The sequence below is a fragment of the Rana temporaria genome, chromosome 3 (genome assembly GCF_905171775.1).
Source record: "Rana temporaria chromosome 3, aRanTem1.1, whole genome shotgun sequence".
Lineage (NCBI taxonomy): Eukaryota > Metazoa > Chordata > Amphibia > Anura > Ranidae > Rana > Rana temporaria.
The window spans coordinates 408,822,682-408,837,282 of record NC_053491.1 but is presented as its reverse complement, the minus strand read 5'-3'; the positions used below and the strand labels follow the sequence as shown (position 1 = coordinate 408,837,282).

The following is a 14,601-nucleotide window of genomic DNA, read 5'->3' as shown; positions in this document are numbered from 1 at the left end:
GGTTAAATGAATGATGTCCTGAGTAAGGATGAGCCGAGCATCTCCCCCCCCCCCAGGTTCAGTTTGCACCAAAACTTGCAAACAGGCAAAAAATTTGTTTGAACGCGCGAACACTGTTAAAGTCTATGGGACACGAACCCGAAAAAACAAAAGTACTCATTTTAAAGGCTTATATGCATGGAATTGTCATAACAAGTGTTTGGGAACCTGGGTCCTGCCCCAGGACCTAGGTTTTAATATTTTTTTTTTTAAGTACTCTTTATTTTGCATATCTGCATTTACACACATTAACATTGTCACATTTCATAATTTTCAATTCATTTGTTTCTTTCATATTTATAAATGCATTACAGACTAATTCTTTATATACTTCTTTCACCCTGAAATCCCAACATAAAGAATATTTTTCATTTTGGTTCAGGGTTTTTTTTTCAATGACTTTTGTATCTGTATTGCCAGGACCCAGAGTTTTTTTTCTCTGAAAATAGGTGCAGGAACTCAACCACGACCCCATTCAAATTTCACAAACAGTAGAAGGGTCTTAAAAGGGCATTAAATACCAGGATTGCATTACATACAGAGTGCAGAGTTCAGGGGGGTTACACACAGAGTGCAGAGCTGTCACTTGTAAACACAGAAACCAGATTTCTGTGTTTACAAGTGATTGTGGTGAGCAAGCACCAAAGGGTCTGAGCCAGAGGTGGTGGAACTGAGTTCCCCCAAGTTCCCCCTGAAAAAAATCCCTGCCAGGACCCGGCAATTCATTATAGCCGCGATCAGTTTTAAATGACTTTTTTTCCTTTAAAAATTTAATTTTGCTGCGGGACAGTTTTAAACAGGACACATTTGCCACTTTAGAGGCATACTATAGACACCCCAGGCATGAAATTTCTTTTGGTGGTATTTGATCACCTCTGCGGTTTTTATTTTTTGCGCTATAAAAAAAAAAATGTCCTCAGTTTAGGCCGATACGTATTCTTCTACCTATTTTTAGTAAAAAAAATCGCAATAAGCGTTTATTGATTGGTTTTCGCAAAAGTTATAGCATCTACAAAATAGGGTATAGTTTTATGGAATTTTTATTAATAATTTTTTTTTTAGTAGTAATGGCGGCAAAAAGCATTTTTTTTTTTGACTGCGACATTATGGCGGACACATTGGACACTTTTGACTTATTTTTGGGACCATTGGCATTTTCACAGCGAAAAGTGCTATAAAAATGCACCGATTACTGTGAAAATTACAATGGCAGTGAAGGGGTTAACCACTAGGGTGGCACTAAGGGGTTACGTGTGCCCTAAAGGGAGTGATTCTTACTGTAGGGGGTCGTGGCTGTAGGTGTGACGTCACTGATCGTCGTTCCCTATAACAGGGAACAGACGATCAGTGACACTGCCACAGGGAAGAACGGGGAAGGTGCGTTTACACTCACCTCTCCCCGTTCTTCAGCTCCTGTGACAGAAAACGCTGTAAAAAACGCAGCGGAAACCGATACGCTTAGGTGTAAATGCAGCCTTAAAGGTGACATACCTGTACGTGCCTGTGCCCAGCTGTGCCAGTCTGCCGACGTATATCGGCGTTAGGCGGTCCTTAAGTGGTTAAAATCACTGCTCCCGAAAAAACTGCAGTTTTTAAAACTTTTTTTTTGCATTGATACATGTCCCCTGGGGTAGGACCCAGGTCCCCAAACACTTTTTATGACCAATACCATGCATATAAGCCTTTAAAATTACCACTTTAGATTTTTCATGTTAATCTCCCATAGACTTTTAAACAGTGTTCCGCGGCTCATCCCTAGTCCTGAGTTCACAGAACAATGCTCACCTGTCACCAGGGTGGATTTGAGTAAAATCACTAGTAAAAAGGCTTGATAGTAATAATTTGTGTTATTTCTGTATTAGTCAGAGAACATTCCATACATTTTTGCCATCTTTTAAAAAAGCGGTTTGCTCTCAGCAGACATGGCCTTGTCCAGGTCGATATTTTGGGTTTGTGACTGGGATTAGCGTATTCCGGAATGTCATTGTGACCAAAAGGACATAACATCGGATGTTTAGCTATCTGTGTTGAAGTGATGCCAAAGATATACTTGAGAATTTGGTCCCAGAATGTTGATACCTCGGGCATTCCCAGAAACGATGTAAGAGAGAAGGAAGAAGGACTTGCACCATGAGCAAGTAGCAGCTGAAGGGTCGTGTTTATTAAATAGGAATGGAAAGAAAGAGCAACTGTCCTCTCTTTCCCATAGCGGTTCCTCCTCTAACCTGCTGTTGACTCACCAACAGTCCCATTCACTTTAATGGGACAGCTGGTGATGTGCCAGTGACACAACAAGGTGAGGGACGTGGCGGCAGCAGGTGAGTGTATGACCACTAACAGACGCTGCCATGATGGATCTGAAATGACAGGTGCTCTTTAAATGTAAGGACTTATTCTTGCTGGTAGTTAGAATCTTTAATATTTACAAACAAAATTAAGGTTTCCTATTTAGGATAATAAGCTGTCAGGTTAGTAAAACAGCTATATCAGAACCGATTTAATCATACAGTTTTTAGTGTACATAGATTTTCAAAACCATGGGATAAAGGAATATTCCTGAACTTTGGTTTATCTCATGGTTACTGTGACATTGTATGAATGCATCAATGCAGTGCATGTTATCTCAGCTTACAGAGCTTGGATTCGTTGAATGAGTTTACCAAAAATGTAATAATGGCAGAATATACAGCCTTATGCTACATAACTAAGCTCCATTTCATGCTGAATAAACTAAATTATTCATTTATCTTAACCACTTCAGATCCGTAGGACGTCCTGGACTTTGAGTGGTGATATCTGAATGATGCCTGCAGCTGCAGGCATCATTCAGATATCTCTGTCTTCAGCCGGCGATTCTCTGCACCAGAAGAACGATCAAAGCGGCGGTTCCGCCGCTCGATCGTTCTTCTAGGCAGCGGGAGGGGACGTCCCCCCCCCCTCCCGCCGCCATCCGGTGCTTCTCCGGGCTCTCCCGTGCCATCGGGGGCCCGGAGAGCGAATCGGCCGGCGCGCGTTGCTGAACCATAGAGATGACTGGTGACCAGACGGTCACAGTCATCTCTATGACCGTCGGAGGGCCGGGCGCGACGTTATGACGTCACGCCCGGTACCCGGAAGTAAACAAAGCCGCAATCGCGGCTGTCGGCATGTAATCGGTGAAATGTTTTTCACCGATTTCATGCTTGTAAGCCTGTAGGAGAGATGTGGGGTCTTATTGACCCCACATCTCTCCATAAAGAGGACCTGTCACAGTGATTCCTATTACAAGGGATGTGTACATTCCTTGTAATAGGAATAAAAGTGATCAAAAAAAAAAAAATGTCAAAAAAAGTGTAAAAATAAAAAAATGAAGTAAAAAAATAAAATAAAATAATAAAAAAAAAAATTTAAAACGCCCCTGTCCCGGTCGCTCGCGTGCAGAAGCGAACGCGCATGCAAGTCCCGCCCACATATGTAAACACCGTTCAAACCCCACATGTGAGGTATCATCGCGTGCGTTAGAGTGTGTGCAACAATTCTATCACTAGAGCTACTCTGTAACTCAAAAATAGTAACCTGTAAAAATTTTTAAAGCGTCGCCTATGGAGATTTTTAAGTACCGAAGTTTGGCGCCATTCCATGAGTGTGCGCAATTTTAAAGCGTGACATGTTAGGTATCTGTTTACTCGGCGTAACATCGTCTTTCACATTATACAAAAAAATTGGGCTAACTTTACTGTTTTGTTATTTTTTAATTCATGAAACTGTTTTTTTCCCTAAAAAAAGGCGTTTGAAAAATTATTGCGCAAATACCGTGCGAGAAAAAAAGTTGCAATGACCGCCATTTTATTCCCTAGGGTGTCTGCTAAAAAAAAATATATAATGTTTGGGGGTTCTGATTAATTTTCTAGCAAAAAAATTGTGATTTTTACATAAAGGAGATTTTTTTATTAAATCATTGATTTTATCCACCCTGCCTGTCACCTTGTAAAAGCCATTCTGTGTAGCTTCAAGGACCACTGATGCCGGACAAGAAGGGCCAGGACCTGTGATATATATAGAGTATTTTTTTTAGTAATAGTCACTGGGGGGATTTCAGAGAGAGAGATGTGATTGTTTTTCATTCATTTTTCACATTCATGCACTAAATTACAGCCAGAGTATATTTAGAAAACTGAAAGTTAGGCAGGCCATAGACAAGTTAGGCAGGCCATAGCAAAAGTGATTATTGCGAGAGACTATAGCAGCCCAGCCTCTTACGATAATCGGAAGCTAATCTGGCAGGCTGGTTGTCCCCAAGTTGATCGATCAATCAACTTGGTACATTCAACCTGTCCATTAATGGTTCGAAACTTGGCTGGTTACTGCTGAACTGGCCAAGATTCGAACCGTGTATGGCCAGCCTTACTGTGGTTGGTTGCTTATATAATTACCTTCCTCTGTTACAATCAAACGCATATATTTAAATTCCATTGGGTTTCATTGGGGATCTGTACACACAATCTACTCTCATGTGCGCACAGTAAAACATATATACCAGAATCGCCCATTGTAACTGGCAGCCATGGCCGCTGCAGCGTCCAGCAGTCTTATCTCTCAGGGCACGGAAAAATCTGCAGTTAATATTTTCTTTTGCTTTTTCTTTTTTTAGCAGACACCAAATGATAATCATATGAGGAAGTTATATAGTTTATTTTTGTTTTCTGGTGTGGGAAAAAAAAGAAACCTTTTAAACATCTGCTAGGGTTTTTTTCACCTGGTCTCCATTGCTTCTTAAGTCATCCCTCACTTTACACCATTATAATCATAACCAAACCTCTATGCAAATGGGTACGTTTCAGAACCTTTTGGTTTTCCCCTTGTGCCACAAACGGTTTTAACACTTAATAGCAGTAATCCTCACATACTAAAAACAGTGCTGAGCAGCTGTACTGTGCAGGCATTAATACACTATGGGGTTGATTTACTAACATTGAAGAATGCAAAATCTGGTGCAGCTGAGCATGGTAGCCAATTGGCTTCTAACTTCAGCTTGTTTAATTAAGCTTTGACAAAAAAAAAAATGGATGCGCATTGGTTCCTATGCACATCTGCACCAGATTTTATACTCTCCGGTTTTTATGAATCGCCCCCTATATGGCCAAAAGTGGAGACCCCTCAGGTGGTTCTAATGAACGGTATTGTTAATTCTACAGCATACAAAGACATTTTTGGACAATTGTGTGATCTCAGCATTGCGGCAGCAGTTTAGGGAAGGCTCTTTTCTGTCCCAGCATGACTGTGTCCCTGTGTACAAAACCAGCTCCATAAAGAGATTTTTTGAAGAGTTTGGTTTGGAGAAAGTTGGCTTGAACCTCAGCTCTAGTGAACGTCCTTGGGATGAATTAGAATGCCAATTGTAAACCAGGTCTTCTTATCCAACATGATCTCACAAAAAAGTATTTTGGCTGAATGGGCACAAATTCCCACTGAATCTTGTGGAAACCCTTACCAAAATAATGGAGGCTGTTGTAGTCACAAAGAGGGGAAAACCCATATTAAAGCGGTGGTTCACCCTGCAGAACAACATTGTTGCATACAATTCGGCATTGTAGCGCGAGCTACAGTATGCCGGTCTTAATTTTTTTATCGCCGTACTCACAGTGTAATCGTACATCGTAGATTCCGTCTGCCGCGGGGAATGGGCGTTCCTTTCAAGAGGGAGGGTGATTGACGGCCGGCTCTGGCGCGTCACGCTCCCCGAAGACAGCCGGAGTAGGTCTCGGCTCTTCACGGCGCCTGCGCACAGACTATGCGCAGGCGCCGTGAAGAGCCAAGCCTATTTCGGCTATTTCCGGAGAAGCGTGACGCGCCATAGCCGGCCGTCAATCACCTTCCGTCTGGATTGGAACGCCCATTCCCCGTGGGCAGTCGGAATCTACGATGTACGATTACACAGTGAGTACGGCGATAAAAAAATTAAGACCGGCATACTGTAGCTCGCGCTACAATGCCGAATTTTAGGCTAGAAGAAAAAAAAAAAAAATTTATTTTATAGGGTGAACCCCCGCTTTAATGCTCATGGTTTGGAATGAGATGTCCACCTAGCTCATTTGAGGTCACTATATTATGTCTAATGCCTCGTACACACGGTCAGACTTTTGACCGTGCAAAAGTCCGTCAAAAGTCCGACGGAAAGAAAGAAAACAGGTTCTCTATCTTTGGTCCGTCGGACTTCCGACAAAAAAAGTCAGATGGAGGCTACACATGGCCGGACTTTGTGAGAAAAAAAAAAGCTTGTCTGACTTTTTTTCTCGGAAAGTCCGACCATGTGTACGAGGCATAATAGTAACTTACATGTGTAGAACTGTCAGACATTTTAGTCTGCGGAGAGCAGTGGACATTGGATGAGATGTGGCACCCTTTATGGTTTTTAGACAGACCCAACCTTTGTGCAGTACTACATTTATAAGCATTTGAGCCATTGATTCATAAGTCTACAAAAACAAGACACAGGTTTAAACCTATTGTATCATTTGCCCTTCCCTTTAGATTGTAAACTCTCACATGCAGGGACCTCCTGACCATATTGTCTTAAATTGTATTGTAACTGTACTGTCTCCATTTATTTTGTAAATCGCTGCGCAAACTTTTACGGTTATATAAATTCTGTTTAATAATAACAATCTTCCTCCCCTTTATGGATTAATTATATAGTAAACACGAGGACCTTTCATATACACAGAAAAAGTCATCACGCCAGCACACCTTTCATTTACACATCACACACGATATATTTTATGGATAAGTTGTAAATTGCAGAGTACACTGTCCAGCGGAAAGTGGTATCCAATGTTAGCAATAGAAAGACCCTATTGAAGTACGAAGTAGTGGTCCATACGTTCATGCAGGTCAAAGCAACAGATTGTTTTAATGCCTCCTCAGCAGCAGCCTTTTCTCCACTACCAATAATCTGTACTTCCAGGTATAGTGATTTTCTGCGCTTCGCTCCCCTTCATCTTATGTAACACACTGGGCCATGAATAAGCACTGACCAAGTGTGAAACGCGTCGGCTGTATATGATTCTTGCTGTGTATTTGTGGTGTCTGCCTATGTTTCTTCAATAAAGACAACTCAAGAGTTCTTTGGTGTGCGGCCGTCCATTCGTCTTTTGCCACTTTTCATGTAACACACTGGTACTGGGTGATTGGCACAGTGCTGTCACATGGGAGTAAGGAGAGTCCTCAGTCTGGTGTAAGCTCTGACTATGCAGGTTTGCTTTAAGACTTTGCATTTACTGTATATATTAGATTATGATTATAATAGAGTAACATACAGGCATCAATTGGCAAGTTTATTTGTCACAAGTATGTTGTCTTGTTAAAAGAGAAGTGTGAAATGAAAAAAAAAATAAACATTCAAACCCACCTAGGTGGTGCAGCATCTCTATCCAGTGCTGGATCTGTCCCCCGCTGCCTCTTCACCAAAAACTGACACCCTCACTTTCCTTAACCACTTGACAACCGGGCCTATTTTGGCACTTCTCTCCTTCATGTAAAAATCACAATTTATTTGCTAGAAAATTAATCAGAACCCCCAAACATTATATATATTTTTTTAGCAGACACCCTAGGGAATAAAATGGCGGTCATTGCAACTTTTTTTTCTCGCACGGTATTTGCGCAATCATTTTTCAAACACCTTTTTTTGGGAATTAAAAAATAACAAAACAGTAAAGTTAGCCCAATTTTTTTGTATAATGTGAAAGATGATGTTACGCCGAGTAAATAGATACCTAACATGTCACGCTTTAAAATTGCGCACACTCATGGAATGGTGGAATGGTGCCAAACTTCGGTACTTAAAAATCTCCATAGGCGACGCTTTACATTTTTTTACAGGTTACTATTTTCGAATTACAGAGGAGGTCTAGTGCTAGAATTGTTGCACACACTCTAACGCATTCGACGATACCTCACATGTGGGGTTTGAACGGCGTTTACATATGTGGGCGGGACTTGCCGGGGATAGGGGCGTTTTAAAAAAAAATGTTTTTCATTTTATTTTTATTTTACTTAATTTACACTTTATTTTAATTTATTTTTTATCATTTTTATTCCTATTACAAGGAATGTAAACATCCCTTGTAATAGGAATCAGTGTGATAGGTCCTCTTTATGGAAAGATGTGGGGTCAATAAGACCCCACATCTCTCCTCCAGGCTTACAAGCATGAAATCGGTGAAAAAAACATTCACCGATCTCACACCGACAGCCGCGATTGCGGCTTTGTTTACTTCCGGGTATCGGGCGTGACGTCATAACGTCGCGCCCGTGCCTCCGACGGTCATAGAGATGACTGGTGACCATGTGGTCACCAGTCATCTCTATGCTTCCCCAGCCAGCGCCGGCCGATTCGCTCTTTGGGCCCCCGATGGCGACGGGAGGGGGGACGTCCCCTCCCGCTGCCTATAAGAACGATCAAGCGGTGGAACTGCCGCTTTGATCATTCTAATTGTGCACAGAATCGCTGGCTGAAGACGGTGATATCTGAATGATGCCTGTAGCTGCAGGCATCATTCAGATATCACCGCACAAAGTCAAGGACGTAATTTGATGTTCGGCGGTTGTAAAGTGGTTAAAGCGGAGGTCCACTCTAAAAAAAAATGTAACACACTCCTTTAAATTTTTTTAAAAACATGTGAAAAAAATATTATTTTTTTACTTACCAGAAATGCCTGTTTCTAGGCAGTCGTCTTAATCTGCCACTTCCTTCTCTGCGGAGCTCCTCGTTCTCGTCCTCCCTCGTGTTGTCTCCTGGGAAATGGGGCATGCTTTTTTCTGGGACCTGTGTGTGTCCCAGAAGACGGCCATTCACAAAGCGCCGCGCGATTCACGTATGTGTAGTAGGAAACGGGCAGTGAAGCTGCAAGGCTCCACTGCCTGTTTCCCTTAGTTTGAATGGCGACGCCGGCACCCGATCCGATGGACGGATCCTCCTCGAGGGGCCAACATCGCGGGCTCCCTGGACAGGTAATAGTCAGCCGCTACAGTGTTTTGTAGCTGCTGACTTTTAAAAAAAAAAAATATGTTCGGTTGAAACACTGCTTTAACTGTCAGTCACATGGACTCCTGGAGAAGTGAACATAACTTCACAAAATGTTTTGAGATTTCTGATGCCACACTGTCCATCTTTACATCATTGAGTCAAAGACATTGACAACATGTACAAATTGATTTGATTCCCGAATTAGATTGACCGCAGTAAATCAGTGCCTTGCGTAAATTTTTTTTATATAGTTTCATATATGAAGATTTTTATTTGTGATTTTTTATACTTCTTATATGTGTGTGGAGGTACCTCCAAAAAGTTCTGTGGGCACCCATTTTTCACTTTCTGTGCATTTTGAGGAATGGAGGTACATCACCTAGGTGCCAACCTAAAACTGTTTCTGCTTTCTATGGGTAAACACTGTTGACCATTTTCTTCTTCGGTCTCTCCACAAAGGGATATAAATATTTCATGGGGGGGGGGGGGGGGATGCATTTCATCAATCAGAATTAGGTTGCTGATGTACAAGGCAAAATACAGTAAAACCTTGGATTGCAAGCGTAATTCGTTCTTGAAATGTGCTTGTAATCCAAATCACTTGTATATCAAAGCAAATTTCCCCATAAGAAATAATGGAAACTCAGATGATTCGTTCCACAGCCATTTATTCATAAGTCCTTCAGTCTATAGTCCATATAAATATATTATAGTAATGTGATAGGGTGTGTAACCATAAAATGTCCATCCACAAATGACAGCGTCCACAAGGGGATTAGAAACAAAATGCAGCAGGAGCTACAGAGTGTAAAAGAGAAGAGAGGCGCCTCTAAGTGTAGCAATATGTTTACATTTAATGAAGGTACAACATTTAGCAACTCACATGGTTTATGATTAAATGGGTACATCCAAGTATGCAGGCATCCGGAGTAAAGCTGTCCACTTAGACCGGCTTCCGCACCGCCGGCTCTCATCGCTGTCAGTCTGCAATTGTGACTGGAAAGACTACACTGCAGTTGAGCGATCTGAAAGCGAGGCATGAAGCTCTCGTGAAGCGCAGCATGGAAGGGATGACAGCGTTGGTGGTGCGGAGGACTGTCTACATGGATAGCTTTACCCTAAAGCTTTACCCTAAATGCCTGCATACTTAGATGTGCCTGTTTTAATCATTAACCATGTGAGTTGCTAAATGTTGTACCTTCATTAAATGTTACCATATTGCTACACTTAGAGGCGCCTCTCTTCGCTTTTATGCCTCAGTTGTGACGTGACACTACTCGTATTGCAAGACCTCGCTCGTTCATCAAGTTAAAATGTATTTAAAAATTGTGCTTGTCTTGTAAAACACTCACAGACCAAGTTACTCGCAATCCAAGGTTTTACTGTACTGCATTTATGTTGCAACTTTGTCCATCTTTACATCATTGAGTCAAAGACAACATATATACAATATGTACAACTTGTACAAAATGCACACATATTCCACACCATGGTGATTCGTCTGTTCTTTGTTGCCTATTCTTCTACATCAGTTTATATATAAAACAAAGTAGTGTTAATAGTGGCTTTGTGCACCGTTTTATATTGATGAAATTATGGTCATTTATGGTTATAACTCTTCTCTTTCCTTTTACTGCAGCTCCATGGGGAAAGAGACGTTGGAAGACCTTCCACACTGTGCTGAAGGGGATGCTGCTCCTCTTTCTAAAGGTATAAAATTGTTCAAGCAGTTTTGAGTATTGATGGCACTAAGTATTTTATTTATTATTATATCTACAACCTACTAAGTGCATTACTAAGCACACTAATATATTGTATAATTTTAATAGAAGTTCCTCGAGACCTGAAATTTGTTTCAAGGGTTCCTTTGTAGTAAAAAGGTTGAGAATGGCCTCAGTAGATGTACACGTTGCTGAAAAATGTTGTCAGATGAAACAGTGGATGGATTAGAGGCTTACAGTTCTGTTCATGTTTCATCAGTGTGTGACATACAATTACACACTGAGCTCTCGGCTGTTGTAAGGGGATTGTCTGTTGACAGACTGTTGTCCTAAATTCTTACCGTTAGTACGCTCCTTTAGACAATTATTTTCCAATTTTCAGCCAACAAATGTTGGATGACAGGCTAGTAAATTTTTGGTGGACAGCGGCTCCACGTCTGATTTTTGGTATGTTCAGTACACAAATCCATCACACAAAAGTCGAACGTACAAACAAGCATTCTCAGAATTCATGCTCACCAAACACGAAATTGGCAGAAGGGGCCAAAGGGTGGCGCTCAAGAGCTGAAATTCCTTGTAGTATGTCACTACGTTCGTGTTTGTGGCACAACAAATGTGTAACGTTAGTATGCAAGACAAGATCCTGACACACGCCCCTTTGACAAAAATCTGACGCTCGGGTGGCCGTGCGTACAAGGCTTTAGAGTTTTCTCCTCTTGGCACAGAATAAGTTCTTACTGGGATACGTGGCACCATGGTGCCTGTCTCAATGCTTTTTAAAACTTTCGGCACATCTAGAACCTTTGGTTTCCAGAGGCCAGAAATGCTACACATCCTCCTTTCTCTCTGATCCTGTTCAGGAAGCAGAAATCGAAACCTCCTTTACTTGAAGTTGAGGCAGTGGAGGATTTACCTGCTTTTAATGAGGTATAAAGCTATGGCTTCTCGCCAAACTAATTCATGTATGCGCACTAGTCTTTGCATAACAGCGCCTGATTACCCACAGCCAAACAAACTGGTACCAAGAGATTGTCTTAGTCTGACAGAGGCCTACATAAATTATCATGGGGTACAAGAAGCTCAGCTTCCCTAAAAGAAACTAGTATAAAGCCCTGTACACACAAACGTTGTTTTTCCAGACCAGATTCTTGGCAAGATTCTCTTGCCGGCTGAGTGTACAGACACACCATTCAAAAGAACCGCCCTTCTTTTGAATGACACGAATGCGGTGACGTCATCGACTACGACGAGTCCGATGCCTTGGAAGCTACCGCAAATGCGTCAATGTCATTTCGAGCATGCACAAGGTTTCCATGGAGAGGTATGTATACACACGCTCGGGTTTCTCGGCAGGAAAACACTGCCGAGAATCTCACAACGAGAAATGGGCAGAAACGTACATTTCAGCAATCTTGGTCATCCACATTTCTTAAGTGGGTAGTTGACAGGTAGACTTTCTAAGTCGTTAATGCCTAGACACCCAGTAGATGGTCTCTGCACCTTTCAAAATGTCTGTCTAAGGTGCAACAACAAGCTGAACAAGGTTGTGGCTAAGACCTGTGATCCTCTAGGCTTCACACTAGATGCTCTGGTGATTCCTTGAACTCAATTCCAACTGGTTTATGCCTTCCCTCTGATGAAGATCCCCCTTGACTGCTGCACAAGATAGATGGTACTCAGACTTCTGGCAGAAGAGCCTTGGCATCTTCTAAACTTGCAGGCCCAGGGTCCTTGTTCCATCATGCTTCTCAGTCACTGGCTTTAATGGCATGGCTGTTGAAACTCTAGGTCCCAAAGTATAGGAGTATATCTAAATTCAGTTGTTCCTCCTTTACTCAGACCAAGGAAAAATCCAACTTGTACAAGAATTACCATCACACATGGAAGGTCTTCTTTGTATGGCATGAGGACAGAAAGCTTAACTCTAGGAAATACTCTATCATTGGTATTTTGGTCTTTCTTCAGTCTGGTCTTGACCAGCATCTGGTACCCTCGTGGGACAGGTTTCTGTCTTATCCATCCTCTTACAAAATTCTTTATCAAGACTTTCCTTCAAGATGCTTTTATAATTCCCCCAGTCCAGTCTCCTATGTCCCTTTGGATCTCATTCTTGTGCTCTCTGCTCTTTGGAAGACCTCACCTGTAAGGTTGCCTTCTTGGTTCCACAAGGACAATTTGGATTTGAGACCAAAACCTTCCGTTTACCTAAGGTGGTCCCGTCCTTCAGTTTCTTTAAGGTCTTCCCTTACAGAAGACCCCTGCTTCCTGTTCCACTAGTGCCAGGTGGATCAAACCACTTATTTCCACAACATACACACTGAAGGAAAAGGTTCCTTTCTTTCCCATCATTGCTATGTTTTTTTCCCCATGGTCTATGAATACAAGCTCTGTGGCCTGTACTGTATGATAAAGATAATAGAAATTTAGATTTACCTGTAAATTCCTTATGTTGGAGTACAGGGCACAGGTCACTCCCCTGTATCTTGATCACTCCTTATTGCTTTCTAAAAAAAACTGGAGCCTCACTGTGTGTGCAGGGTTATATGGGTACGCTCTAGGGGTGGCCCTAGCTAAGTTTTTGCCAATATCATCTGAAGGTAGCGGCATATAACCCAAGGTCTATGAATATATATATATATATGACGCTTTTCTATATTCTTTTAAACCTCTGGCAGGATGAGTACAGGGCCGACTTCCAGTTTCCTGAGGAGGTGATCAGCATCCATCATGCTCTAGCTGAGAGAGCCAATGACTACACAAAGAGACCCAATGTCTTCCGTCTGCAGACTGCTGATTGGCGGATATTTCTCTTCCAGGCTCAGTGAGTAATATGTATCACATTGTATGTTAACACCCCTGTTAGAAGTACATAAACAAATATCTGTTAGTTGATTATTTCAAGCAGTTTTACTAAAAATAATAATAACAAAAAAAAAAATAGGCAATTCACTGAAGGGGCTTAAAGTCATTTCACAGCTCACTAACAGGCTACAAAAGAAAGTCTGGCCATTAGATGTGACACTTTCAGGGTTTAGCACACACGTGTCAAACGCAAGGCCCACCATGCCATTATATTTAGCCTCTGCACCCAGGGATTTTTTTTTCAGCTGGAACATGGTGGAACTCCTACGCTCATCACTGTCACTTGTAAACATGGAAGCCTTCTGTGCTATCAAGGACAGCTTTCCTCTTGGTGGCCATCACAGATCCCTGCCCACACCTCTGAACCCTGCACTTGGTACATAGTGCACCCTTAAATCTACCCTCTGTGCATAGGGCACCCCTGAAATCTGCACTCTGTGCATAGGGCACCCCCTGAAATCTGCACTCTGTTTATAGGGCACCCCTGAAATCTGCACTCTGTACATAAGGCACCCCTGAACTCTGCATTCTGTACATAGCGCAACCCTGAAATCTGCACTCTGTACATAGTGCAACCCTGAACTCTGCACTCTATACATAATGCATCCCTGAAATCTGCACTCTGTACATAGCGCATCCCTAAACTCTGCACTCTGTACATAGCGCATCCCTGAACTCTGCACTCTATACATAGCACATCCCTGAACTCTACACTCAGTGCAGAGATTTTAGGGAGAGAGGCTTTACTAATTAGAGCTCACTTGGAAGTAAGAAAGCATTTGGCTCTCAGGATCTCAAATGTTAATTTAATATGACAATGTAATATTCAGAAAGTACAAGTATTTTCTTTTTAGATTTAAGTCATTACAAACTGAATTTTCTTTTTAGCACTATGACAGTAAAATATGACTAGTAAAGGTAAAAAATATGTTATCTACATTTGAGACCTCCAGTCCAAGAGAATGTTTGTTT

General features: G+C 41.9%; 1 protein-coding gene across 4 annotated transcripts in view; it reads left to right on the top strand.

Annotated features, from left to right (window-relative positions):
• LOC120933038 overlaps positions 1–14,601 on the top strand; it is a 120,378-nt gene that overhangs the window by 95,889 nt on the left and 9,888 nt on the right. For all 4 annotated transcript variants that reach the window (XM_040345984.1, XM_040345981.1, XM_040345983.1 and 1 more), the window contains exons 12-13: positions 10,686–10,756; positions 13,443–13,588. In XM_040345984.1, the coding sequence (XP_040201918.1) occupies positions 10,686–10,756; positions 13,443–13,588 (217 nt within the window). The remainder of the gene's footprint in view (positions 1–10,685; positions 10,757–13,442; positions 13,589–14,601) is intronic.